This window comes from Pinus tabuliformis, chromosome 1_2 (genome assembly GCF_031772625.1).
Source record: "Pinus tabuliformis cultivar Carrire ecotype Pingquan chromosome 1_2, CPIR1, whole genome shotgun sequence".
NCBI classification, from domain to species: Eukaryota; Viridiplantae; Streptophyta; class Pinopsida; order Pinales; family Pinaceae; genus Pinus; species Pinus tabuliformis.
The window spans coordinates 369,831,130-369,858,895 of record NC_142298.1 but is presented as its reverse complement, the minus strand read 5'-3'; the positions used below and the strand labels follow the sequence as shown (position 1 = coordinate 369,858,895).

Genomic DNA, 27,766 nt, shown 5'->3' with positions numbered 1-27,766 from the left:
ATTCTTGAATAACAATAAAATGCGAGCCTTACGCAAAGAAACATAGCCTTAATCAATTAATTAGCGTTGAAATGACTTTCATTGTGTGGGATACAAAGTGCAGAGGTGGCTTTTGAGGTGTGGAGTGTAGAGGTGTCTTTCATTGTGCGGAATGTGAATAAATGAGGAGGAAGTGTGTGTGGATGCAAGAATAATAAATGATTGCGGAAATAGAGCATTCTCATCTAACAACAAAACATAGACCCTGCATTGCCTTAATAAATTAATTAGCAGTACAGACATGAACTATATTGCATTGCAACAATTACTCTTGTATTATTATCAATTTTTATTTTACACTAAAACATTGATTTTTGCTCAACACAAAGGACCTGACCTGAGCACTGAGCTAAAGAACCTGAGAACCTGAGCTAACCCTGATGGACCCAAAGAAAATTAGTGAATTGAACCCATGTTTCATAATAGAGAAAAAAGACATAACGAAGCTTGAACCCACTAAACTATTCATTAGGGCCAAACGAGAGTGGACTTACATGATGACCTATTGTAAGTTAGGATATCTCCTGTCCTACCAATCGACCCGCTATATGTCGCGAGGGGATCCATTTGACGAAAATATAACATTTTGTAGGGCTTGTTTCCTTACGGGTCTGTGCTATCAAAAGCCACATAAGGGACGGAAACTTCCGAGGGTAAACAGGGTATCGAATCAGGAGGACGAAACGAAGTCGCAGAAGCAGACGATATCAGCATATTGTTATATCAGATGGCTTTCGGGCACAAGTTGAAGCTCTTCATCGTGAAGGAGCCCATCGTGTTTGCCTCATGCGTCATTGGCGGCATAGGTAACAAGAGCATTCTCTCTTTTTCCAACTCCACTTTTGTCATTTCCTAGTGGCTGTGAATCCCATTTTTTCTCTACTGTATCTCATCTCGAACCCGTCATAGCGAGAATTCCTTTTCTACAAGCTTCTGCAGTATGTGAAAACCGCTTCAAATTGTGCAGTATTTCGCAAAACGAAAATGCCCCCTGTTCCTATATGATTCCTTTTATTTGTCTTGAACGTATCGTTCTCAGGTATCTGAGAACGCTTGCTAGCTCTTATGTTCCGTGTTTCTCAATGTTTATGGTCCAGCCGGAATTCTCTCATACAAAGGGAACAACGTGTTTGTGTTTTTTCTTTTTTTTTTATAGGATTGGTAATGCAGATAAAAAAATTCCATCTGTTTTGTGACAATTTCTGATCGGAATTGAAAGCCTGAAATCCAGAGGAACATGTTCTAAATAACAATATTCAGCAACTGGTAGAGTATTCAACAAAAATACAAGCTTTGATGTGCTGCGAAGAACATATAGCAAAACATGCAGTATTATTAAAGAAATCACCACATATCATCTAGATAGAAATGGACAAAGATCAACGCATGTTTTATAGAATGGATGGAAAATTCTTGCTCCACAGGACCACCGTCTTCCAAAAGCAAGCGCAATTTTGTTATAGGAACATTGTAATAGTATCCAAGACAAATGAAAGCTAAACTTTAATGGATCTTACGCAATTTCAGATAACATGATGTAGTTGGAATTAATTTTGACCTAATTCTGTGGATACATATAGTAAATATCCATCCCGAGGCATATGGTTGAAGCAATCTATACATTGTTGCAATTACGTTTTGCAAACCAACAACAACGTTGTATGATGGGCAAAATTGTTAGGGAATGGGATCATGACAAATTTCTTTCCATCGGAAAAGGTTCCCTCCAAGAAATACCAGTGTTTGTGATACTAGTGCCTCTCTTTGCCAAGATGCCACATGGGTAAGAGCAGTTTGTGTCGTAAAACGTTAGTCACTTTAATGACCTTCCACTTGCGTTATCTACATCATAGACGGTTCAATTTTTTATTTTTTAATATCCCACGGAAACCCTTGTGGAAAACTCTCCAAGTACTTCCCAATGATCCATGGATAGTAAAGGGGTTAAACCATCGGCCCTAATTAAGGATCCTAATCCTAAGGGGATCAAGAGAGTCAAGCCTGTGACTTTCCAAACTTTTGGAGGAGAGACGAGAGGTCTCACCTCTGGCTGATGACCACTTGAGCTTAACCCTCAGGGCTCATAGACTGCTTACCTATATACACGAGGTTTGTAATATTTGTTGCTGTCATTATTTGTTGTTAAAAATTCACTATCTATAACTTTATAACATGATACACTCTTTCAGGAGTCTTTTCAAATCCAACATGAATCATAAACGATGTCCAATAGATTTAACCATCTAGTCAAAGAATAGCATTTTGAATCACTGGAAAGGATTTGCATATCTACAAAGCAACATGGAAGCTATTCTTTCTATTCCTCGAGTTGATAAACATTCCCGACTTTGGAGTCTGGACTAGCAAAAAAGCCCTCATGAATTGCAAAAGTCCCAGTGTTCTTCTGGGTTTACGTTATTAAAAGTTGACAAAAGGAGATTATATTTCCTCTGGAATATTAAACTGCTGCCTTTCACAAGTATCATAATGAGCTTGTGTACAAAGATATTAAACATTACTTGCATAAGCTTGATTTGGTTACTCATTCTGTATTACCACCCTTGAGCCATCTCCTTCTTCGATCTACTCTGTCTCCAGTACTCTCAAACAGTGTGTAACCTTCTAAAGTGCCCTACCAAATTGCATCCTGCCTGGCCAGAATACTTTGTATGTGCAATTAATTTGGACCACTGCCTTGTAGAGACCTTCTCTGCCCCTTATGTGTCTTGAATCTGGTGGGAAGGACGTTTGTAGTCCCTTCTCTTCAGAGTTGGAGTCCAGATTGGTTACCTTTCTTGCTTCTGCAACAAGTTTGGTCCAGTATTTCAACTTTTGTCTTCAAGGTGTTGGGTACTTCCAGAGTAGATTCTTTCTGCATTTTTCTCTACTGCTCCATCTCCTTTCATGAATACTGTTCATCCCCTACACTTTCCTTCTTTTGCTACCAATTTGCTTGCTCCTGTCCTAGCAGGTATTGTTTAAGAATGGGATGTAGTAGCTTCCAACCACTTTGATCAGGTTGACACTGCTTCTCTCTAATTCCTTGCCCTCTATGATTCATCAAACTCAAGAGGCTGCTTTACCTCCATATGGGGTATTTTGATCTGTGCTCCTAGGGGTGAAAACATGAATTTTGGATAGGTAGTAATTTAGTAAATTTATGCAAGCAGAACGAACAAGCATAATTAAGCACATTTACAGAGACAAGGAAGAAAGACATCCTGTCAGATTTATCTCATCTATATTTCCAGAGTTGAATATGGTACATAGAGTTAAATCAATGAAGTGTGTAAGAGTACTGTAGAGCAAAGATGCCTTGTGGGGGAAAGTCCCATGAAAGGTTGTGCTAGTTGAGTCCTGTAGATACAAGATTGCTTTGTTGCATAGAGACATTCTCTCTATGGCGCTTTCTTCCTACCATGAACAAAAAAATAAATATCTAAGAAGAGAGTGGAGGTAAATACTAAAGAGTCACCCCAAATGGTGGGTGCTTTAGTTGCCAATTCCTTACAAGATAATGTAACTGACGTTGACAGTTTCCCTTCCTTAGTGGGTTTGTGTGGGTTGTTGGTGTAGTGTCAGCAGAGAGTGGAACTGGGAGTCTGGATTGAGGAACTGCAAGGTAAGGTCTATCCATGCCAAAGTTCTGCAGAGGAACACTGAATGTTGTGTACTGTGAGGCTGCAAAGATAGTGCAGATCCCTAGGAGAGTCCTGTGGATGCAGAAACAAGCCACCAAAGGTGCATGGCTATAGAAACAGGTTCTACTGCTCTTATGAATGCAAGACAACTGCCTGGGAATTGCCCAGAAGCTGGACTTGAATCATTGGGCCTCTCTTGAGTAGCCATGTTTCCATTGCTATCTGGTATAGCTTCATAAATCCATACTTGCAGTTGCTATTTGATTGCATCATTTCAGTGGGCCATCTTGATGTTATTAAGATTCTCACTGATTGTCACTTTTATGAAGACTCATTTCTTTTGGCCCAAGATGGGTCAACATGTTGAGGCCCGTATACCATGCAGAATTGCTAAACCAGCAAACTGTACACAAAGGTTGTATACTCTGCCTATTCTGACCCGGCCTTGGGAATTTGTAATCCTTTCAAGTTTTGCCCATGTAATAATCATACTGTCTTTGTTTTTGTTGACCGCTTTACATGTTCGGTCTCTCCTCATCCGTAGTCTTTGATTGTGATTACAGCTTCATAAATCATTTTTGGAAAGCTCTTTGGGTTATTCTTGATAGTTTGGCAGATATATTGCTTTCCATCTGCAGTCTGGTAATAAAACAGAGGTTTTTAATCTCATTCTTGTCCGTCTTCTTATGTATAATCATGCACAACTTTGCACTTGGGAATACAACCTTCCCTTTATTCAGAATGCCTGTAACAGAGCTGGTCACTGCACAACAAGCCATAGCCCCTTTTAAGCTTGTGTTAGTATTTATCCCCTCTCCACTATTGATCTTTCTTTCTAGGTAGTTTCTATCTTTGGGATTCCAGTGAGCATATTTCAAAGATAAAGTGGAACAGTTTATCTAACAGATTTAGCCCATTTGTAGACAGGTTTAGGATATCCTTGCTAAGCAGCAGCTGAATAAGCAGTAGAATGATATGGAGTTTATGAATCTCAACCTCGGAGGGATTCACAAAGTTAACAATGATATAAACTGTATGTCAAAATCCCTTCAGAAGAACAATGTTACTTGGCTCATTGAAGCAGCTTTGAAAGCTTATCTCACACTTGCAGAGATTTGTTTCTGTTATGATCAAGTCAGAACACAACGAGAAGAAGATTGTTGGCCCTATACGTAATACATTTTTTGACATGTCATCCCAAAAGAAGTTGCTTGATGCCCTTTTTATAGAATGAAGATATCTTTGAGGAACATGAAGGCAGACTATACACTTTTGAGTTCGGAATAGTATCATGTTGGTACCAGGGTCTCCCCTACCTAGTGGTCCTCTCTATTGATGCATGGTATAAGAGAGTGAATGGTGGCCTTATTGTTTGGAACTTAAGAAAGATGGATAACGACCACCATGTATTGACTACATAGCTTTGAACAAAGTCACAGGGAACAACCGATAACCTCTTCCTAGAGTTGATGATTTAATTGATTAGCTCTATGGGGCCAAATTCTTTACAAAGATTGACACAAAATCTGATTGTTTTTTAAACGAAAATTGTTGATGGGGAACTAGCACCCTCCCCAAATATATACAACAGCCCACAAGCCACATATACCATAAACTCATAGTTCAACCTAGGACAGAGACATCCAAATACCACTAGAGACTGGACACGGGATCCTAGACTCCAACGAGACGCCTATCCTTTCAGCTTTACTATGACGGGCCATGGTGTGCCCCTATGGGATTTGAATCGAGTGGAGGGGATAACATCCCAGTGAGACAACCACCCTGGCATCACACGAGGATACAACTTGAAATTTGATTGTTATCATCAGGTACCTATATAACCGAAGGACATGTTGAAGACCATGTTCAAACTAATGGATATTTTTAAAGTGGCTCATCATGTTCTTTGCCTTGGTCAACACCCCTACTACTTCTATACACTTGATGATTCATGAATGTTGTATTATTATTGTTGACCAATCTGCGTCAACTACCCTATAACAGTGTACATTTTTGCACGACGATTCCATCATGCTCAATTAGTGAGATCATCCAGATTTCATCATCAGTTTCAACCATCATTTTGTAAAAGATGTAAACTCATTTTGCAAGTTTATAATGTAAATTATCTTAGTAAGACCATTGTGTATGTAATAACTTAGGTAAACCTATTTTTTTGGTGACGATTTCTATCTTAGGAGGTTTTTCGTTTTACTGATTCATGTGTATTTCTAAATATAGATGATCAGCAAAGTTTTTCCCTCCAGCCTCACTCCAAAGCTAGAGTGGATTTTGTCGTCAAGATCTTAGGTAATTCATAATATTCTAGTCGAGTCTTCTGTAAAGTGATTTGGGAATAATTTTAGCTAATTGACTAAATTATTTATTGCAAATCACTTAGTCTACTAGATCATATTTGAGTTGCAGAATTGGGTAAATAGTTGAGGGTTTATAACGAACGAGTGTCCCCCTTTCATGTATTAAATTGTAATATCTTGATGTAAAAAATATTTTAGTGCACGGTCTCTCATATTTAGACACCATGGCTAAAATATTTGAGGGTTGGAAAAATTATTAATCCTCTCATGAGTCAAAATTAAGTCTTAGGGAAAATAAGTTTTCCAAATAAAAAATTTGTGGGTTTTAAATAAATTAATTTTTGAGGTCCTAGACCAAGAGAATATTGGAAATTTCAAGAGATTTTGGACCCTTGGGCCTTGTTAGTTAAGTCAAAGTCAATTTTTTGAGGAAATCAACTCAAAATAATTAATTTTGAGTTTGATTAAAAATGAATTAAATGAAAATTTTGAATTTTCCTCAAAAATAAAATAATTAGAAGATTAAAAGATAATTAAATCTTTATCAACAATCGAAATTACTTTAATGGGGATCGAACCAACTAGCCATTTGGAGAATTTATCTATAAATTAGAGGTCATTTGTCTCACAAATCATCTGATCATTGAGTCGTGTACTTGCTTTTGAAGCTCCCTTGTAATATTTTATGGAATAATAATAACGCAAAGTCTTTGGGGTTTACATCGATGGTGGTGTTCCTCTCCTGCAACTTCTGGTGATATTGTTTTTAATGTTTTGCTGAATATTATTTTATAAATTGCTAGTTAATACCTTTTGAGGAATAATCTATTGCACAAATATCTTTCATAGTTTATTGGATTTAAAATAACATTTTAATTTAATAGAGTTAGCAGATATCTCTAATTCTAGAAAAATTACATTGTTATTTTGTGTCTCTATTAATACAACAGTTTAATCTGAAGTGTGCAGAAATCATTTGAATTTAAAAAATTGGGCATTTGGGGAAGTCCTCGGCTGGACCAACTGACTCCCAAGGCATAAGATCTAAAGAGCCTTCCTGATCTAAATTCCTAGACTTATCTTACAATTTTCCTTTTGCAGGGTTTTTGGGGCTAGTACCTCATTTTTTAAATTAATCATCTTTTATAATTTGTGCTAAATAGATAGATCTAGCTAGAGAGAGTTTAAATATACAAATTTGGGAACGGAGTTGGACTCATACTCCTCAGATCTGTAATTTATTTGTATAAATCTGAAACTTTTATAGAATATTTTAAAATTCTAACATCTGGGTCTTGGGGTTTTAGTTTAGTTTTGTATATATCGAGTCTTGGGTATTTTATTTTGCTTTGTACAGGCACAAATTTGAAGATTGTCAAGGAAATCTTGAGGTTTTGAGGCAAATCTAGTCCCTGGAAGGCAAGATCTAGCCTCAAACTCTTGTTTGCAGGGAAGAAATGATAAGATATTTCATGAAAGGTTTCAGGTTTGGGGTTTTGGCACCCATTGGTAAATTGGGAAAAAAATCAATTTTTTTAAGGTCCTAGAGGCCAAACGCTGTCCTCTAAAAAACCTTAACCGAACCTTTATTCCATGCGGCCCCCTTCCCTTTATCCCTCCATTCCTCTTCCTCCTCTCGACATCCCTGTCTCCCTAGGCCTGCCGCAAGGCCTTTTTCCTCTTGCCGCTGTCATCCCTCTGCTTGTCGCTGTCTCTTTTCTGCCCCACGTACCTTTTCCTTATTCCTCCGCAGCTTATCCTCCATTCCCTCATCTCCTTGCTCCATCCTTCTCCTCTCCTCCTTCCCTGCAACCTTGCCACAGCTTGAAATAGGCTTGCCCCAGTCCTACCTATCCTCGGCAGTGCATAAGGGTTTAACGCAGTCCCTTCTCAGGCTTAGACGCAACCTCTTAAGGCCTTCAGCGAGTTGACATTGCCACTGTGAGGCTTGGGACAACCTTGGAAACTTTCACATCTGCCTTTGATGCCCTTGGTCTACATTTCCTCATCGCTGTGGGAAGAAGAATTTGTGTTTGAGTTACTGTTTCACTGAAGATTCATGAGAAGTGTGGGCTAAATTATAGAAGAAGTTGGTTAGATCGCTTCAAGGCCTAGGGCCTTCAGGTTTTTTTTCTAAACCTTTACTCTTTTTCATTACACAAAATGGTAATCAAACACAATCACTGGGATAAGAATACAAATTCAAATTCACTATCTTAAGTTTTCTAAAAAATTGATCATAATACTGGATTGCATCATTGGTTCATGACCGTTTCATTAGTTAAACATTAAGTAGGCATGTTTAAAATTCACTCTTTGTTGTCCTAAATACACTTTCTGAAGTAAAAGTGCTAAAATCGAATTGAATCTACTACTGTTACATTTGTCTTCTCACAGTTTTCATCATTAAAACTGAAAGCAACTTTGGGACTAAGTGCTTGTTGTTTCTCATAATCTGAATTTGCATTTAAGCTAAGTTTCCAAAGTATATTACATCTGCAGTCTTGGAAGTGTTCAGCATATGATATTTTCTGATTAGCTTCTTGTTTTACTGAAAAATATAAGGGCAATTGTCTTAAGTTTTGTTCTCTTTGAGCTAAAACAACATTGAAAATAATCTGGATTAACTGAAGATAATTGTTTGGTTTATGATCTGATTGCATCCTTATATAATTTGCGTTGAGTTTCATGCTATTTGTTTTGGGCATATTTACATTGAAGTGCTAAATCACAAATTCGTAGCAAATTGATTATTGTGTGAAAGTTTCATTTTCAGTCATTGTCTTGTTAAAGTGATTGTTCATCTTTGTAATTGAAATTGAAGCTTTAGCGATATAACTCAGAATAAATTGTAAATCTAAGTTCTCCTAAGTTTCAAATATCACTTCACTAATCATCTTCTAATTCCTTCTTGCATTTCGCATTCTAAGTTAGTCTTGCATTTAATAATCGACTTTCGAACATAAGCTTGGTTGAAAGAAAGATAGGAACACCTTTGTGTCTTCTCTTGAGAAGTCTAGTCTTTTTAGTATCTAAAACGGTGACCTTGTAGTCGTTAGAGCCACAATCTTTGTAGCGCCGGAGGCACTGGGTACGTTAGATTTCAAGGAGAGGGATCGTTAATCACACTTTCGTATGCTTCACTTTGATTTCTCTCTGCCATTCGCTATAAAGTTCAGGCTCAATACAGACAAAGAGCAAAGGACATACTTAGAATAGGCATTTAAATAAAATTAACCAAGATTCTTTCATTTCACTTAAGTCATAGGAATTGCATTCTCATATAGGATAGCTAATCATTAAAGCAACAGTTGTTCTTCATGTAGTTCGTCCTAAATTTACTTAGCAAGATAGTTGACTCCATAAGACATTGGTATCAATTATCTAAATCTAATTGAATCCTTAAACTCTTGTTAGATCTAAACAAGTATTTGGCTGCTCAACTGTGTCTCCTGGATTGGTTGGTTCCCAACTAGTCCTTTTTCATTCCATTTTCTGTAGGGTTTACCCCCCTTAGTCTTTTGTAGGGAGACAACTTAAACGATGAGATTGAGAATCAGAGTGACAACCCCTTATTTGCGCCGTTGTCGCGGTGCCTATACATTTTGAGCGACAACAATGACTATTCAAGGACATGTTTGAACTTTGTGGTTGTCTACTTGGATGACATCCTCATATACAATTGCACTTTGGAAGAGCACGTTCAACATCTTAAGTGAGTCTCATAAACTTTCTGGCAACACTAACTCTAAGCACGCATCAGTAAGTATTCCTTTGTGATGAAGCAAATTTAATACTCGGCTCGTAGTAGACTTGGTTGCATCAAGAGAAGCAAGGTGCATTGTACAACTTGGTTTAAAGGGGATGTGTAGTCTCTGTGCCTAATGTTGAGGTAACGTATGGCATAAGTTGACCCAATATAATAGTTAAAACAAAGTAAATAAAATGACAAACCTAATATGTATGTGTAACATAATTTAAAAAAGAATATATATATGTTTGTCTTTTTGATAAGGAAAACCTCATAGGGAAACCCAAGAGATGTTTTCCTACATTTTTGGATGGCATTCCTACCAAACTCATGGGCATAGACTAGTGCACCTTGTCTAGTGGGATTCAAACTAGATACCTGTTGGCACTGTTACTGCTCAAACTAGCAGGGGGCTTAAAAGGGGATCCTTAAAGGGCAAATGTGAGGCCAAGGGCAACAAATGGAGACTTAGGCCACTGTCACCTCAGCTAAGGCTCCCTTTTATTTACGGATTTTCACCGATTGGAGGAGATCCGGTATGTATGGATTCACCAATGAAGGACAAGTCAATGAATGGATATGAGTGACCCAAATAATCCCTTTCCCTAAAGAGCTTGAAGGATGGAGTTTGCTTGCTTTTTAAGCAAGGTACTATGTATTCTACGGAAAGGAAGGGAGGATTTGAGGGTTGGGTTTATGGGATATGACTTGTAAAGGAGTTTCCCAATCCCTAAAATCCTTGTTGGAATTGGTATCCCGAATGGTTCTTGAAGAATTGTCTTTTTAAAGGAACAGGACCACATAGGACCATGTGGACCCAGTCTAGGGTATGATGAAGGAATATAGCAACTGATGATATTCTTACCCTATACAAGGTGGGAGAAATGATCAAATAAATAATATTCACTTGAAGGTGTTGGTTTGACCCTGAGGTACTAGCCTTGGGGATGTCAGGTCAAAGTTTGATCCCGGATCTAGGGCTTGGATTTTCTTTCAACTCCACTGTCGGAATGACTTCAAAATTGGAGGAGAGCTTGAGGAAACACCAATGCAGGAGACCCTAGGAGATCGAACTTTTTGGAGGGCTAGCTTGTCGGGAAATTGATGCCCTAGGTACCCTAGCTTGGCTAGACCTGGAAGGAGGTGAAAGAATGTGATTTTTAGTGACCACCATTGGTAGATCATTGCCTTAGTCTTTGGGAGGATGGAGTCTATGATGAGTATGAGTAGGATTTCTTGATTCCCTGTTAAGGAGGCCTCAAGATCACTTTGCTGGCTTTCTAGTTCAAGGAGAAGCAACCTTGCAGCTTTTATACTTCGATGTACAAAGGAATTGGCTTATCAAGGTCAAATTCTTTGGTAGAATTACCCTTAGGAGATTTCGCTCACATTACATGCCCCATACATTGAGAGATGCTATAATAAAGACAAATTCCACAATTTTAAACAGTAAATGCATGTAACAATTAGCCCTAAAACAACGAAAATCCTAGTTCAATGTATATGACAAAGTAAAACAAGAATAACATTAAAAACATATACTTACATGTAACAGAGTATATCCAACCATTCACAATTGACAAGAGAGAAGCTCCAAGAGAAGATAGACCAATATCCACACATCAAAATTCATCCATAAAGCTCCAATTCATCTTCTAGAAAAAGTGTGAAAATATCAAGAGAGAGAAATGATCCAAACCAAAGTGATGATGAGCAAATGAGCTCATCTCACTTCTATTTATACACAATTTAGGAGTGCAAATTAGCCTTCTTGGCCTACATAAGCCTCAAAAAATAAAATAATGTTCTAATAATTCAACTTTTGGTGACAAGCCCACCAAACTAGCTCATAAATGAAAAAGTAAGCCTCTCAAGAGGTCAAATAATAGCCTATGCATGTCGTAGGGCCCTTTAAGAGGCCTAATGAGGTCCATGGGTGCCACAATGAAAAATAGGACCCTCAAAAGTAGTGGAGAAGGGGTTGGTCCCTTGTAATAACCTATGGTGCTCCAAATGACATGTGGGGGCACACAAGTATCCTCATCAGTCTCCAAACAAATCGAAGATGCTTGTAGATCGCCTGCAAGGTCCAGGATGATGGTGTAGGTGATGCCAAATGATCGTGCAAGTTCTGGATCATCTCAAGTGCGTGGTGTAAGTTTGGGGCCTGTTGGGCATTATGGATCAGATGCATCCTCCTTGTCCAATAAGTGAACCATGAGCAATCTTTGAATGACTGGGGATCCATAGAGTGCAATCGGCTGTTGTGGAGGCCCATTGCTCTCAACGCTCACCCTACATGTGCCAATGTAGCCCTCTAGAGGATTAGGACTTCGTATAGGGAGACCAAACCCAAAATGGAAACCATCTGCAATCCTTCATAAGATATAATGCGTCCCCTAGCCTTCCAGTACAATAAGTCATTAGAGAAATCGAGTAAATGAGCTTACCAAATCATGGACCACAGGTGGGGACTTCATAATGGTCTGCCTTTCCATAATGGGCTTCGGGATGTGTCAATGTCTCCTAAACTCCAAATGGGGTTAACCAATATCCTGTTAGGTGGTTTGTACTTTTAAAGGAGATAATATAGTCAAGGTACATCCTTCAAAAGGTGGTGGCATGCGGCAGATAGGTGAATGAAGTAGGAAATGAGAAGGGGCAACCCTGGGTCACATGTCGGGGTATAAGGGTAGCTAATAAGAGGGAAGCACACACTTGGGTTTATAATGTATAGGAGGGAGCAATCGTGGTACATGAGGTGCCTCGACCTTGATTTTTCCACCCTTCTTTATATGCCTTTTGCCCTTATAGGGAGACCAAACCCAAGATGGAAACCATCTGCAATCCTTCATAAGATCAAATGAGTCCCCTAGCCTTCCGATACAACGAGTCATTAGAGAAGTCGAGTAAATGAGGTTACCAAATCATGAACCACAGGTGGGGACTTCATAATGGCCCGCCTTCCATAATGGGCTTCAGGATGTGCCAATGTCTCCTAAACTCCAAATGGGGTTAACCAATAATCCTATTAGGTGGTTTCTACTTCTAAAGGGGATAATATAGTCAAGGTACATCCTTCAAAAGGTGGTGGCATGCGGCAGATAGGTGAATGAAGTAGGAAATGAGAAGGGGCAGCCTTGAGTCACATGTCGGGGTACAAGGGTAGCTAATAATAGGGAAGCGCACACTTGGGTTTATAATGTATAGGAGAGAGCAATCGTGGTACATGAAGTGCTTCGACCTTGATTTTTCCACCCTTCTTTATATGCCTTTTGCCTTTTTATTATTTTCTTTGATTAACTGCTCGGGACTCAAGGGGTAAGAGCATGATGTATAAGATATAACAGTGAATACCCCCTTCAAGATGGGGTGGTTCATCGTCCACCAGGGGTTGGGACAATCATGGGTTTCTATATGATGAAAAAGGTTCACAGAACCTGTAGGAACCAGGGTGATGACCATGATGATGGGGTAGAGCTCATGTATTGGCTTTTTCCCACGTGCTAAATGTATTTGTCCCAACCATATTTTGCATTTTGTGGTACATTTTCCTGTTGAATGTGGCCATATATGCTTTTATCTTTCTTTTTAGCTGCATCAACCTCTGGGCTTCATCCCAGGCCATAACCCGATATGTGGGCAAAGGGAAGGGGCAAGCTAACCCTATGTGGACCCAGGTGGGAGACATGATGAATGGGGTAATAATGAATGGAAAGAGGGTAATATAAGCGGATAAGGGAGTGAGACCACGCAACCAAAATCAAGGTTTTGCATGAAATACCATCCTTGGAACCAAATGGTCAGTAAAAGAGATCCCACGGGACTAGAATCCAAGGTTAATTCCTAAAGGGGGTCTAGAGGACAAAAGCACAGATCTAGCCCATTCTTTCCGTCGAATCCCCCCATTAATCCATGCCCAGAGTGTCCATAATAAACAAACTACAATACTCAATTTCCAAATGACAAGGAATATCTCTAGATTCGGGAGGCCCACCTTCAAACATATGATCATGGCAGATGGGCGAGGGACCACATGGCTAGCTCAGGTGGCGGAGAAATGGCACAGTGAGCTAGCTGATGGCTGCAAGGGGCTGCCGGATGAGGACCATCTTGTAGAAAAATTTCTCCTAGGGATATTACCCACAAATGGTGGGTAACAGGCACAAAACTAGCCAAATGACATTAGTGGCAACTAGTTGAGCTAACCCCTTGGGCTAAGTTTTGTGTGTGTAGAGAGAGACACCATTGTAGATTCATCTTTACTTGAGATATTTAAGCTTCGATGCATTTACATCTTTATTTATTTTTGGTCCTTCCTAATGCTTAATAAATTCAGAGTTAGATCTACATTGATATCCATGTTGACTTAGAGGAAATTTGAGCCATTGGAGACTAGCCCCCTCTTTGATATTTTATAAAGCTTCATAATCGATGTTTTCAATTTCTATTGCAAGTTCGCAATTATTTTTTTGCACATAATTTGTCCTCTTAGCCAAATCTTTAGAGGCACAATGATAAGTTGGTCTTTTAATGGAGCAAGAAACTAAAGGTCTTTGAAAAATTGAAGTGTTGACACTGATCAACAATGATTTTTGCAATTCCTTATTTTCATTAACAACTTGAGAGGCAAGCATATGCCTCATATAACACTAGGGGATCATTGAAACAATCTGACAGCGGCATCATTGCATCCTTGACAACAATCTAAAATGGGTATATGATTTTATAGATAGCACTTTGACAGCCAGTTGGTGATATGTATAAATTCTAATACATGATTAGAACTTCACCTGAGTTTCATGGATGGCTCCTCACGGGCTTTTGAGTCTCACACTGGCCTTTTATTTTGAGCATTTCTGTTAGATCTTTGGTGTTGTTATTGCCCAATCGAGCTACCGTTGGTTCCATCTACTACATGATCTTTATTTTCCGAGTAGAAATTTTGGAGTTAGCTTTGTTTTATTGTTGGCCAGCTTTGGGTTCGTTTGTGTTAAATTTTTAATTGAGATTTGACGTTTATCACCATCTCTGTAGCAAAGTATAGATCTTCAACTTCAAGCTTTGCTTGTTAACACGCAGTTGACACCAAGGAATACTTTATCTTCAGGTGTCTCATCCACTATGAGATCAAAGGGAGGTTTCAGTATCTCTATAGGGCCCAAGACAAATCTTTGTTGACCTTCTTAAGATATTTTGACTAGTGGTGCCATGCCTTCTGCATTAGAGAGACATGCTTTTAGGCAATTCTTACTTTAGAGCTCTTTTGTGACAACTATGGATATTACCTCTTCCTCACATGATCAGTGACTTTGGGGGCATAAAGCATCTTACGACCATTCATTTGGACGACACGATGTCCATCTGGCACTGTTGCTTGGCTTGCACCAAATAGGCTCTGGACTACATCACGTTGATGGCTCCCAAGAGATCCAAGTCCACTTAGGAGTGTCATCACTTACCAGTACCTACTCAAAGATGCATAACTAGATTCTTCCCTACTATTTGGATGTTATGAGTTCTCCCACTTTAACCTTTACCTCAATCATTGTTAGGGGTGTTTTGGTGGTTTCTTCCTTCAGCTCTGGCTCGACTACCAAATCTGCATTGGGATCAACACCTCCAAACTCCATGGCATCAATATGAAAATCAAGATCAAACTTAGGCTTCCACATTAACTTAGTTGCTTGATAATAACTCAACGAGTTTCCCTACTACACAACTAGTGAGTCTTGGTGAGGATGGTCAACTCAACTAGTACTGGGTTAAGTCGAGTTGACTTGCCAAGTTATGGCAAGTGTCTTTGAGTCTTCTAACTATGAGACAAATTTGTTAGAACATACATAGACACATCCAACATAATTAGTGTAAATAGTAGATTGTAATAGTTTAGGCTGAAAGAATAAGAACAAAATGATAGAATAATTCCTAGAGTTTGGTATAACTTATTAGTTTTGTGGAGTACAAAAAATGGGGGTAAAGGTCAAACTATTGCCATAATTAATGTTTCCCCTTCTATAGACATAACTTACATATTAGGCTATTTATATGTAAATAATTTAGTAATTGCATCAATCTAACATGCATAACCCTCACTGTTTCTAATAATCTGTAATGTCCCAAACCAAGGAAATTTGTAACAAACCCTTTAAATCAAATTATCTAGCACTTAATAGGAATTTGTCATGGAAACCCAAAAACCAAAAATTTGACTGAAACCATAAACTCACAAATTGCATAAAATCTCATTAAAAAATCACAACATGAGGAACAATGAGAAATGCAGCAACCAAAATCCAGCTTTATTATATATAGATAGATGCTAATACAATAGCCGGGAATGACTCCCCGATCTCCAAACGGAAACAGAAAAACAATCACTACACCTGTAGATTCTGAATGAATCCAGCAAGGGGAGATGGGTGCTTGTCCAATCTCTCTAAATCACCCGAGGGTTTCTGTCCTGGGGCTACCAATGGAGTAGAGAACCACGTTCTCAACTTCTCATACAATAAACAATACCAAAACCAAGATGTCCTCCAATGGCCTCCTCCTCCTCTTTTATAGATTTAATGGATCCCTCTAGAACCTCCTATTTTATTATTATTTTAATCATGGAGCACTTTTCCCTCTTTTATTTTAATTAAAATATTCTTATTAATGCGGGAAAATGGTAATTTGGCCATCATGTCTCCCCAGGTCAATGAAACTCTCATCTAACCATCCTATCATGTAGATCTTCTCGTTTCGGTTCCAACGAGCTATTACACTAAGGTGTTATGCTTCGTATTTCTCCCAGAATGCCACCTTAAGCATAATTAATTGAGTCAAGCCCATTAATAACTCAGTTTTCTGAAAGTTGTTGGAATGTGTCGGAACGAAAGGTAAACTATGCGGATAATGGAATATACCAAGCGAATGCCATCGAACCTCATAGAAACTCTTCAAAACTTCATCGGAACCCCTGTTGTCATAACTTGCTCCATTGACTTGGCCATCCCTTGCCTTGGAAATCCACCTTGGCTGTACTATGAAGAAGAATAAAAATGCGGACATTACAGTCCTCCCACCCCAAGTTTGCTTGCCCTCAAGCAATCCAAATCTGTGGACCAATCTAGTGGCCCCACGCAACTGAGACCCAATGCCTGGATCCTATACAAACCACTGGTCCACGTCATGCCTCCAAGCTATCGAAACATGACTGGATCCTTCGATACTTGGATCCCATGTCCATCTCTGACTCAACCTGCTACTACTAGATCCACCTGGATCCCAATGCCACCAAGAAGGAGCATCAATGCTCCATGTCTCGTGCTGTGTTGTAGCTCTAACTGTGAATGTTGCCTCACCAACTGCGTATCGACTCATCACTTCTCTCCAGTCCAGCCCCTGACTCAATCCACTGCTAATCTTGCTCTCCTTATGCTGGGATGGAATGTTGGAGAGTTGTTGGCTTGAATCCCATTGCCAACTAGAACATGTAGTCTCTGATATGTCTGGGGGTCTCTGCTCTACTACGCCCCTGACTAAGGATATCACATCATCAATAGGATACCAACTCATGATCTCCCGCCAATCTAGGCCATCTACTCCAATGTAAGGCACAAGTATACTATGCTGATGTTAATCCATACTCAACCCATGGTGCTCTACCTGGTTAGTCGACAATATCCATTGAGAGAACCCTGTCTCTCTCCCTACACTAGGTATGAGTGGCCAAACTGAGTTGCACACCTTGTCCATGTACTCCTGGAGAGGGCTGCTGCCCGGAAGCACACTAGCTCTGCTGGCTTCCACTGCACCTATATGTACCTCACCAATGGGCCGACCCAAAGATGGATACACCACCATCTCCAACAACTCCTCCCTCCTCTGATCGGAGACTCCATGCTCTTGCCGTCTGCTAGCTTTCTGCAACACTACCTTGTCAACCTCCAACACCTCCTGAGGACAAGTGTCTGCAAATACTGCCTCCCTGGAGGCTGCCTGCACATTTGTCTACTCCACTCCAATGGCTAGCCCCAATGGTGTCTGCTCATCCTCCATCATGGGCTCAACATGAGCCACTAGCTGATTCTCCAACACTGGCCCTTCCCGTACACTGGGTATGTCATCTGTCTCCTGCTCCCTATATTCAATCACCAGTCGCTCATATGCTCCTGGGTCTCCTTCCCTCCAGGGAACAATTAGCTGCTCGTCATACTCCTCTACCACACATGGATGCACATCTGGGCTACCGACATCAACTCCACATGACTTCTCATGCTCCTCAGAGGTATCATCGTATGAACCCATGGACTCGTCCAAAGAAGAGTCCTCACCTTGAAAGTCAGAAGGAATCTCCTCCTGCTCTACCCCAATCATCTCCCCAACATCACTCAAGCATGAGTGGTTAGGTCCCTTGCAGAGAACGCAAAGTTCCTTCCTCCTCATCTCATTCTTGCATGATCCCCCAATCTTGAGCTGCTTCTCCCTGGTCAATTTTCTCCTGAACAACCCAATGTTCTGCTCAACCAACCTTTTGGCTAGTTCAAAAGCAACAGGTGAAACCAACTGTTCCTCCCTCCAAATGGCTAATTTTATCTGCAGCTGTTTGCGGATGACCTCACCTTCAACTAGCAATAAAGATAAGATATCTCGCATGTTTGCTTTTACCTTCTCAGGGTGATGCTCTCTAATGTTGGTGAAGAAGAACTGGCTCATCTTAAGGATCAAATCATCCTGCTCTAGATCAAGCATGACTACGTAGGATCTGATTTTGGCCATAGTGTCTAGGATCACACATAAGCTCTGAGTGTTATGCAAACCTGAATAGCTTTCTACAATCAAATGAAAGACCTTCATAATGTCATCATTGTAGGGAGGAAAGGGTGCTACTATCCTCAAAATTTCGCTGAAACAAGAAGCAATTATAAGCTTGACTCTCTCACTCGAATGCTCCAAGAATCTGGCTTGGACCAATGCAAGCATAGCTGGCTCCAGAGCCCAATTTAAACTCCAATCAAATTGCCCCACCTTGGAATGATGGGATTCCAGCTTTTCCAATGTGAGGTGGTCATATTCTGATCTTCCAGTCTTTAAGTCCAACCCAAGTGCATAAAGCCAATTTCCCACTTCTCTTTTCCTTCTGTAAGTCCCTCTGCTGCTTCTGCATTAGCATCTTATGGACCTTTCTGTAAAAAGGTTTACTGTTTTGCTTTATTTCTTGGCCCAAAGAACAACCAAGTAATGTCTTAAACTATTGTTGCTCCCATCTTCTCTTTAAATTATTAAGGGCATTTTTGAGGTCTTCCAAGGTCTTTTCAATACCCGTTCTTCCTGTAGATCTCCTATGACAATTCTATGATACCCACTGAAAATTCTTTCCCTGAGATTTCTTGAGTTTGCAATAATTTTCTGAGTTTGTGTTAAAGCCTTCAATGATACAATACGTCAAGCAATTTGATTATATGTTGATGTAGGTGTTTTTCTCATAGTTTTAAGGACACAGTGGGAAATATCTATCCAAAATAGATCTTCAAAAGGGTTCAACTGGTAAATAACACTCGACAATGACAATAAGAAAATGAACTGGAGCAATTTTTCTTTTTCTTAACAAATGAAATACACATAGAGAGAGAGAGGATAGAGGAACCTGGGAAATTTATTTTTCTGCAGCGTCCCATATATCAGTCATAGAAGTAAAAGAAACCAGTCATATAAAATTGGAAATAGCAGCCTCAAAAATTGATACATAATGTACCTCTGTCCACAGTGAGAGTAGGCCACACAAAAAAATGGAAAATGACTGCTCGACCAGCAAGAGAAGGAGTCATAGCATGGTCCAATGGATAGTAGTCTCCAGCAAAACTACGCGTTCTTGTCAGCTAGTAAATCTCCACAAAATCAGTCCTGATCCCACAACTGCAAATAATCTTTGCTTCAAAGACTGAGAATTTGACCCACAGAGAACAGTAATTTGGCCACTGGAATAATTTCGCTTCCTATTTGATATGTTGCTCGGCTTCCTTCCTTTCGGCCTCAATTTCATCTTAATCGCTCAGTGCACTAAATACATATGGCTCTGTGACAGTTGTGAGGCTCAAAAAGAAAAATTTCCTGATGACTTGGCTTCGTTGTTCAGCAAGTGACCTGGCCCGATCTTGCCGAGTTTAGATTCCATGGTAGCAAAAAACGCCTTTTCCCATGGTCCCAACTCTGCCATAGCCCGACATCAGCAACAATCTTGGGTTTCTGAAAGCGGTCCTCGTCCCCTGGCTTCCGTGCGACTTTACTATGTATGCATTTCAATTCAATCTTCATGCCACGATCTCATTCGCACCTTCTCTGCAAAGGAATCCGCTTGCACCTGCTCTGCAAAGGAATCCACTTGACCGACTGTTATGGCGAAGTAACATGTTCAGACTGTGATGATCTCGACCGAGTCATCGTCTTCTTTCTACATACAGTAATCACCATTCAAAACGACTAATTCCTCTATGATTGGCTTGACGCGGCTTCACAATCCTTGTCACTGATTATAAGACTCTGTCCCACAATTTAAATACATATGCAATTAACAATCAAGTCCTGCGCACTCTAATTTGTAAATGCCCTTCGTATTAGTTGGCAACCATCCCACTGGTAAATTCTTCACTTATACCTACGCACGGCTTTGCACCACAAGAGTACGCACATTATCAATCTGACTCCTCACCTCACAACGACTTGTGCCTCTTGCTGATGAATGCCTTCTGGAATTTGTGCCCACTACGTACATGAATGAACTGCTACAGGGAGCGCTTTGACAATCAGAGAGGATTCCAGTGGTGATGGTCATAATCAATCTTCATGCCTCAGATGCTCGCACAAATTCTAAGGGAAATCGACGAGTTTGCAGCCTTTGTGTCCATTATGCACACACTGCCTAGCCCTCGTACGCATTACTTAGATAACACAGTGAATTGCATTCCACTTTGTTCTTAGCTGACTGAAACGGCTTTGTTGGTCGTTTCTTTAGCTGATGCGGCCTGCATGGCCCCCCACACAACCTATCGAGGCTGGATCTTCCTCAAGATGTCGTCTCGTTTTGTTTTAGTTGCCCATCTAAAACGTCCACGACTCTGCCCAAATCCGTCACAAGTGGCCCCACGAAAACTGTTGATCAATTCGACTCTTGAATACAATTTAAATTTTTGGCCCCACAAATTTGACAATAAAATCGGCTTCCTTTTAAATGATTTGATGACAACCTTTTGAACCTTCGAAAATTATAATTTCACCTTTGGGTTTTAATTCTTGGCCCATTCAAACTCTGATCCACTGCTTTTGGAGTTTTTTGAATATTGGATGCAATTTGTCAAACAATTATTAATTATTAGACAATTTGCTTAAGGGACAACAAATTTGTCTAACACAAGACATGCAACCTTCCCAGATCCAACAATGCAAGTAAAAATAGTACTTTCTAACAATCTGCAGTCAAGACCCTCAGGCTGGTAGGAATGCCAGCTCTGATACCACTGTAATGTCCCAAACCAAGGAAATTTGGAACAAACCCTTCAAATCAAATTATCTAGCACTTAACAGGAAATTGCCATGGAAACCCAAACACCAGAAATTTGACTGAAACCATAAACTCACAAATTGCATAAAATCTCATTAAAAATCACAACATGAGGAACAATGAGAAATGCAGCAACCAAAATCCAGCTTTATTATATATAGATAGATGCCAATACAATAGCCAGGAATGACTCTCCGGTCTCCAAACGGAAACAAAAAAACAATCACTACACCTATATATTCTGAATGAATCCATCAAGGGGAGATGGGTGCTCACCCAATCTCTCTAAATCACCCGAGGGTTTCCGTCTTGGGGCTACCAATGGAGTAGAGAACCACGTTCTCAACCTCTCATACAAGAAACAATATCAAAACCAAGATGTCCTCCAATGGCCTCTTCCTCCTCTTTTATAGATTTAATGGATCCCTCTAGAACCTCCTATTTTATTATTATTTTAATCATGGAGCACTTTCCCTCTTTTATTTTAATTAAAATATTCTTAAGCAAAGTCTTTCGGTAGAAATCACATAAGAGAAATTTTTGGCCGATGCGTTTTGAACCAACAAGTGTGGTTCATCAGCAGGACCAAATGAAGAGGCAGACCATGGCAAAGACTTTGCTTAATTCATTATGGATCATAGAAGTCTAAAATATTCTTTTTAATGCGGAAAAATGGTAAATTGGCCATCATGTCTCCCTAGGTCACTGAAATTCTTCTCGTTCAGTTCCAATGAGCTATTACACTAAGGTGTTATGCCACGTATTCCTCTCGGAATGCCACCTTAAGCGTAATTAATTGAGTCAAGCCCACTAATAACTTAGTTTTCTGAAAGTTGTTGGAATGCGCTGGAATGAAAGGCACACTGTGCGGATAATGGAATATACCAAGCGAATGCCATCGGACCTCATAGAAACTCCTCAAAACTCCATCGGAATCCCTGATGTCATAACCTGCTCCACTGACCTGGCCATCCCCTGCCTTGGAAATCCACCTTGGTTGTACTATGAAGAATAAAAATATGGACATGACATAATCAAGAGTATGTGTAACATTTTGATGAGGGTTGCACATTGCTGTTTCATTGAGTGGTCTTGGCTTGCCTATTGATCAGTATATACTAAATACATGCCCCTCTTTATCAATAAAGTAAGCTCATAAGTTGGAACACCATAATAATGTCTTCCTTAATAGGCTATTTGTTATCAATCATATTCATCCCTTGGGAATTGATCCCAAGGAGTTTGAGTGGACAATTTAGACTTGCTATCCCTTTGAGCAACAACCAGTCTTTTGCTTCAGAACCAATGCATGCTAATTCCAAGGGTGGTGGTTTTTTTTACAGATCTAGTCGGTTTGGACTGGTTAGGTACCTGACCGGTCCATGAATTGGATTTATTGCTTTGGTGAGTAGGAAAGAGGGTGTACCTAACCGGTCCATGGATTGGATTTATTGCTTCGGTTAGTGGGAAAGAGGGTTTGATTGATTTGGTTGATTTCTGGTTCAACCGGTCGCTTTTTAAAACTATGACGGTTAATTCGCTTTATTGTGGGAGTTGGGAACTATCGGTATAATCCCTGGGTATGAAATGTTTTTAAAGGAAGTTTATCCCACACCAACATTGAGTGCCATCACCACTCATATTGGATTTTAAGGTAGTTGGAACAATAAATGAATAGAGTTGGATTAAAAATCCTTACATCAATAAAGTAAATGTTACATCCTTAATTCCATCAACCAAAAAATGAAATTCTTCAACAAGAAAGTAAATGTTTGTTAGAAAATAAAATTGCACTAGAAAGAAAATTGGAATGCAATGATATGTTTGTTGAATTGAGGGCTATTTGTTTGCTAAAAGTTCCCAATGTTATGTGGTAAACGGTAAACCCCTTGATAAACATTCTAATATTACTTTTAATTTTAAACTTGATAGGCATTTTGGTAGATTTGTTTGTGTTAACAGACTCTTGCAGGACTTGACTTGCTTTCAATGGTTATATGTTTACTCTTAGACTTCATTAGACCTAGGCATATTGCACCTGCCCACCACTGTTCCTTAAAACTTGTTTATGAAACGTTCTTCTGAATATTGAGATTTTTAGCATGGAAACATGTGCCACTTCCAGTGAGTGCCAAAGTGACACCTTTAGAAAGTACAATTACAAGGTTTTGAGAAGTCAAAATTATATTTTGGGATTTATTATGTTTTGAAATTTACTTGTCGAAGGCATTGATATAATTGCATGAATTTGTTTATGTATTTAGTATTTTAAATGCTTGATGTCCCAGGGGATTCCATTGAATCTAGAGAGGAATTGTGGGCATAACAATGTTCCACAGGGACTCGCCCCCTCCCCTAGGGGTCTAGTTTCCTCGTTCCCTCGCGCTCCGGGGACTTGGGGACGAGTAGGGGATGTTTCCCCACGCCCCCAAAAATGAGGAAACTTAGGAGGACGTGCCAGGGAGTCGTTTTCCCTTTCTTGAGGGGGTGTTTCCGAAAAGGGGGACGTGCGGGGGCGAGGGGTTTGGTATTGATTTTAATAGAGTTTCTATGAGATTTCACTTTGTTTTTATTAGTTTTCGGTTTTGTGTGATTTAAACTGGTTTTTTGACTGTATATATGGATTTAGCACACTCAAAAACCCTTGCAACATTTCGATTGCAAAGAGTTCACTTGTCAAACTTGTGATTTCAATGAATCCATGTCGGCTTTTAGATAAATTAGATGAAATAAACCAAAAAACTCTCCAAATAGTCCCATTTAAAGACTACTCATATTGAGAAAGCTTCCTATGATGAAGTTGGGGCCTTTCAAAATGTCGACACTTCTAAAGAATCTTGGGAAGAACGGGTGTGTACTTTTTGCACTTTTGGGGCATTTGGAATGTGATGCTTTCAAAGACATTAGAGACAATTACAGCAGTTTGTTAACATCGGTTTCTTGGCATTGTCTTTTTAGTGAGGGCACTGTTAGAAGGTTAGGTCAACATTGTCTTTTCAGTGAGGGCACCGTTAGAAGGTTGGGTCAGCGCATCATTAATTTGAATAATAAGAGAATGGCATTGTCCTTTCAGTGAGTGCACTGTTAGAAGGTTGGGTCAGCGCATCAATGATTTGAATAATAAGAGGATTGAATTGCAAAAGGCAAAAAATGAAAGCTAGTGGCCCCATAGACAATATCTAATCCGGCATAATCATGGTAGTAGGAACGTCAAAAGAAGCATTGTGGAGCAGGGTTGCTGAATCACGAGGGGTTGCAAATTGGGATAGGAAACGTTCATGGGGGTTAATCTTGGACAATAGGAAAAAAGATATTTGGGAAGAAGCCAAATAGTGAATGATGAAAGAGGGCTAGAGTGGTTGCTCATGATCGCTATGGGCATGGCCATTGAGTTATGTCCCAAATCATGATAAGTGGTGGATGTTTGACACTCATTAATAAGGAAGCATCTCTTAGACATTTCCAATGCTAGAGTTTGTTAATGTTCTTTGTTGCTCATAAACACTCACCTTAAATACCAATACCTGTGGGCCCATCCAGATTATTTACATGAGTTGATCATTGTGTATTTTTAATTTATACATGTCTTGTCCATGTTGGTGTTGAAAATGGTGTAATCTTCACTTTTGATCGTGAATATATTGTCATATATTGTAATCACTATTATATTTCTAGGTTTGGTTAAGCCTAACCTTGTAACATAGGCTCATAACTCTTGTTGGGCAAAGTGCCCTATATATACACAGCTCTCATTTGCATTTGTCTTTCAAGCAATTCATTCATTCTATATAAAAATGATTTTCTGAAGGGCACCTTTCATAAGTGTTGTGCCTTCTGGTGCTTGGATTTATTTTTCTCTCTAGTGCCCTTGTTCTTGGGTTCACTCGTTGTCCAGGGTTGTTTTCTCCTTGGCTATTTTCTTTTCAAGTGTTGCCCTAGTGTTTGTTTGTTTTTCTCTTTATTGCAGGATTTGGGTTTGTGTTGGTTTTGTTTAATTCTCTTTTTATTTCTTACGAATATCAACATATTGTCGGAGTTGGTGTGACTCCCAGTTACTCAATTCAACATGAACTATTCTAAAGAATTTTGGCTAATGGAATTGCTTAAGGCTTCTTTACGACTGTGGAAGTAGGGTTTTTAGGTCATCTCTTTTTCTAAGGTTTAAACCTGATTATCTCTTTCTTAGGGTTTATTATTTCTCTTAAGGTTTAGACCCTCTTGCAATGCCAACACTTTCTTTCTTACTTTATAATGCAGCAAGAGGTGGAACATTGCAATTATTTTTGGAAGAATTTGGCTATCAATACAAACTTCTAAAGACTTTAGGAGCTCTTTTCTCTGTGCTATTGTTGAACTTGATGGTCTCACTTTATCGTATACATCTGGTTGTGCACTCTCCATATGGACCATTCTTCTTTGTTTATTGAGTCACATAGTGGAGAGAAAATGATCATTTGGTTAGATTGATGGGGGCTATATAAAGGGATATTGAAGTGGTTGCCCCAAGTTCTTGTGATATGAGGTGTGCTTCTCAATCTTTTGAGTTTGTTCATAGTGACATTTGTGGGAATATGAACACTCATTCTTTTGCGGAGATAAGTACTTCCTTAACTTCTTCGATGAATTTTCTACTCATGGTTTGTTAGGATTTTTTTCCTACTTATAGATTATTCTTAACATGCTTTTAGTGGATCTCTGGCCTTCACATTATGATGTCAATGACAAGGACCTTATTGATGACTCATCCAGATCCTATCTTGTAGATGTATTTTCTTCTATACCTATACTAGAGGCCTTCTTCACCAACGTGTGGAATCATACTGGTGTGGGAGATATCGTGTTCATGGGGGGAAATAGATAATGTCTTCTTTATGTCTTCTCTGTTCAACATTAATTGGGCATGTGAAATTTGTGGTGTAATGCTTGCTTTCTTTGGCCCCTTGTTCAACATTAAAGGGGGTTGTGAATCCCTGCTTTCCATGGTCCCTGTTTAACATTAGGGGGGGTGGGGTGAATCTTGTGATGTAGTACTTGCTTTATATGGCCCCCTATTCAGATTAGGGGGATGTTGAATATAGGGGTGTAATCTTCATTTTTGGCCACATTCGACCTTATGTTGAGTTGGATATTTATACATCCACTCTTATTTGTATTTTTGCTATGAACCTTATACTGAGTTGGGTATTTATACACCTACTCTCCTCTATATGTTGGCCATAATTGACCTTATATTGAGTTGGTTACTTATACACCCACTCTCATTTTTATTCATCAATTTTCTCCTTGGCCCGCCATCTTCAACTTGGGGCGGGCGGGGGGGGGGGGGGGGTCTTCAAAATGGTGTAAGTTTCACTTTTGGCCATGACTGATCTTATATTGTAATTTCTAAGTTTGGCTAAGGTTGATCTTGTACATGTAGTCTCATAACCCCTCTTGGGGAAATCAACAAACATTATAGCCTAACTCAATTTTTGGAGTTAACTTTGTTTTGGCAGTAGACTTAGCATGTATTGTATTCTTCCTCCCCCCATATCTAACATCTTTAATGTTTAGTAGTAATTTTGAAACCGTTTGTGCGCAATGGAATTATACATATGCTATTATTGTTTACTTTTGGTTGTTCTTGTACGATTTTAAGTATTCTGTGTGGCAATGAAGAGGGGGAGAGTGAAACATACACGTGGAATTCAGTTTTCTGATAGATCATTATAGAAGGTGACAATGGAAATAACAAATATTATTGGATTTAGGGTGTATATGTTGCCAGTGTACCTCAACTTAAACCATCAGCCTATTTAGATAATACCCGTAAATGAAGTTGAATTTTGAATCGAGAAAATCTTAGGTTCAACTCATTTACAAAATCTTTAAACAAATAATCTTGAAGAAATAAATAGAAAACAGAAGTAATAGAGTTTCCTTTCTGTTTCTGCAGGGCTTATACTTCCGGCATTTGTTAGGCCCATTTTGGACTCTATGGATTCATCTGAGGCAGTTCCACAACCCAGTCTAAATAAGGTGATATTCCACATTTCCTTACTGGTATTGTCTTCCAAAGCCATGAGTTATGTTTTCTTGGTATATAAAGGCTGAATGATCTTTTTCCATTTATATGTGCAGGTTGTTGAAGGCATGACGGGAAAAAAAGCTTGAACAAGAAGCTTAATCCAAATCCAAAATAGATGCTTAAAGTAGCTCTCCTGGATTCTCTATACCTTCATGAGAGAAATCAATTGCTGCCTAAAGAGAGACTCATTTTGACAATATTTATGTCTAGGGACTGATTATCTCTAAACCTTCCAGTATTCAAATAAGCTATGGGGCACTCATTGCAATGATTTTTTCCTCTCTGATACATGTTGTGTTAATCTTATTTGGACTTGGTAAAAGGTAGAGAAAATCATATTATTCCCATGAATATAGGGAATTTTCTTTTCATAATAAAAATGTGAAATTCTTTTCATAATAA

The 27,766-nt window shown here is 39.3% G+C and overlaps 1 protein-coding gene across 1 annotated transcript; it reads left to right on the top strand.

The window, feature by feature from the left end:
* Nucleotides 1-562: 562 nt before the first annotated feature.
* LOC149205914 (fiber) lies at nt 563-27,766 on the top strand. The gene is made up of 3 exons (XM_089393588.1): nt 563-845; nt 27,233-27,315; nt 27,418-27,766. Exons 1-3 carry the CDS (start codon nt 767-769, stop codon nt 27,448-27,450), a joined length of 195 nt encoding a protein of 64 aa, XP_089249714.1. The 5' UTR covers nt 563-766; the 3' UTR covers nt 27,451-27,766.

What these genes read in the sequence shown, in the direction of transcription:
- LOC149205914 (XM_089393588.1), top strand. Translation starts at nt 767, where the DNA reads ATGGCTTTCGGGCACAAGTTGAAGCTCTTCATCGTGAAGGAGCCCATC. An exon ending in ATGCGTCATTGGCGGCATAG is followed by an intron (nt 846 to 27,232) that starts GTAACAAGAGCA and finishes CTGTTTCTGCAG; the next exon opens with GGCTTATACTTCCGGCATTT. An exon ending in CACAACCCAGTCTAAATAAG is followed by an intron (nt 27,316 to 27,417) that starts GTGATATTCCAC and finishes TTATATGTGCAG; the next exon opens with GTTGTTGAAGGCATGACGGG.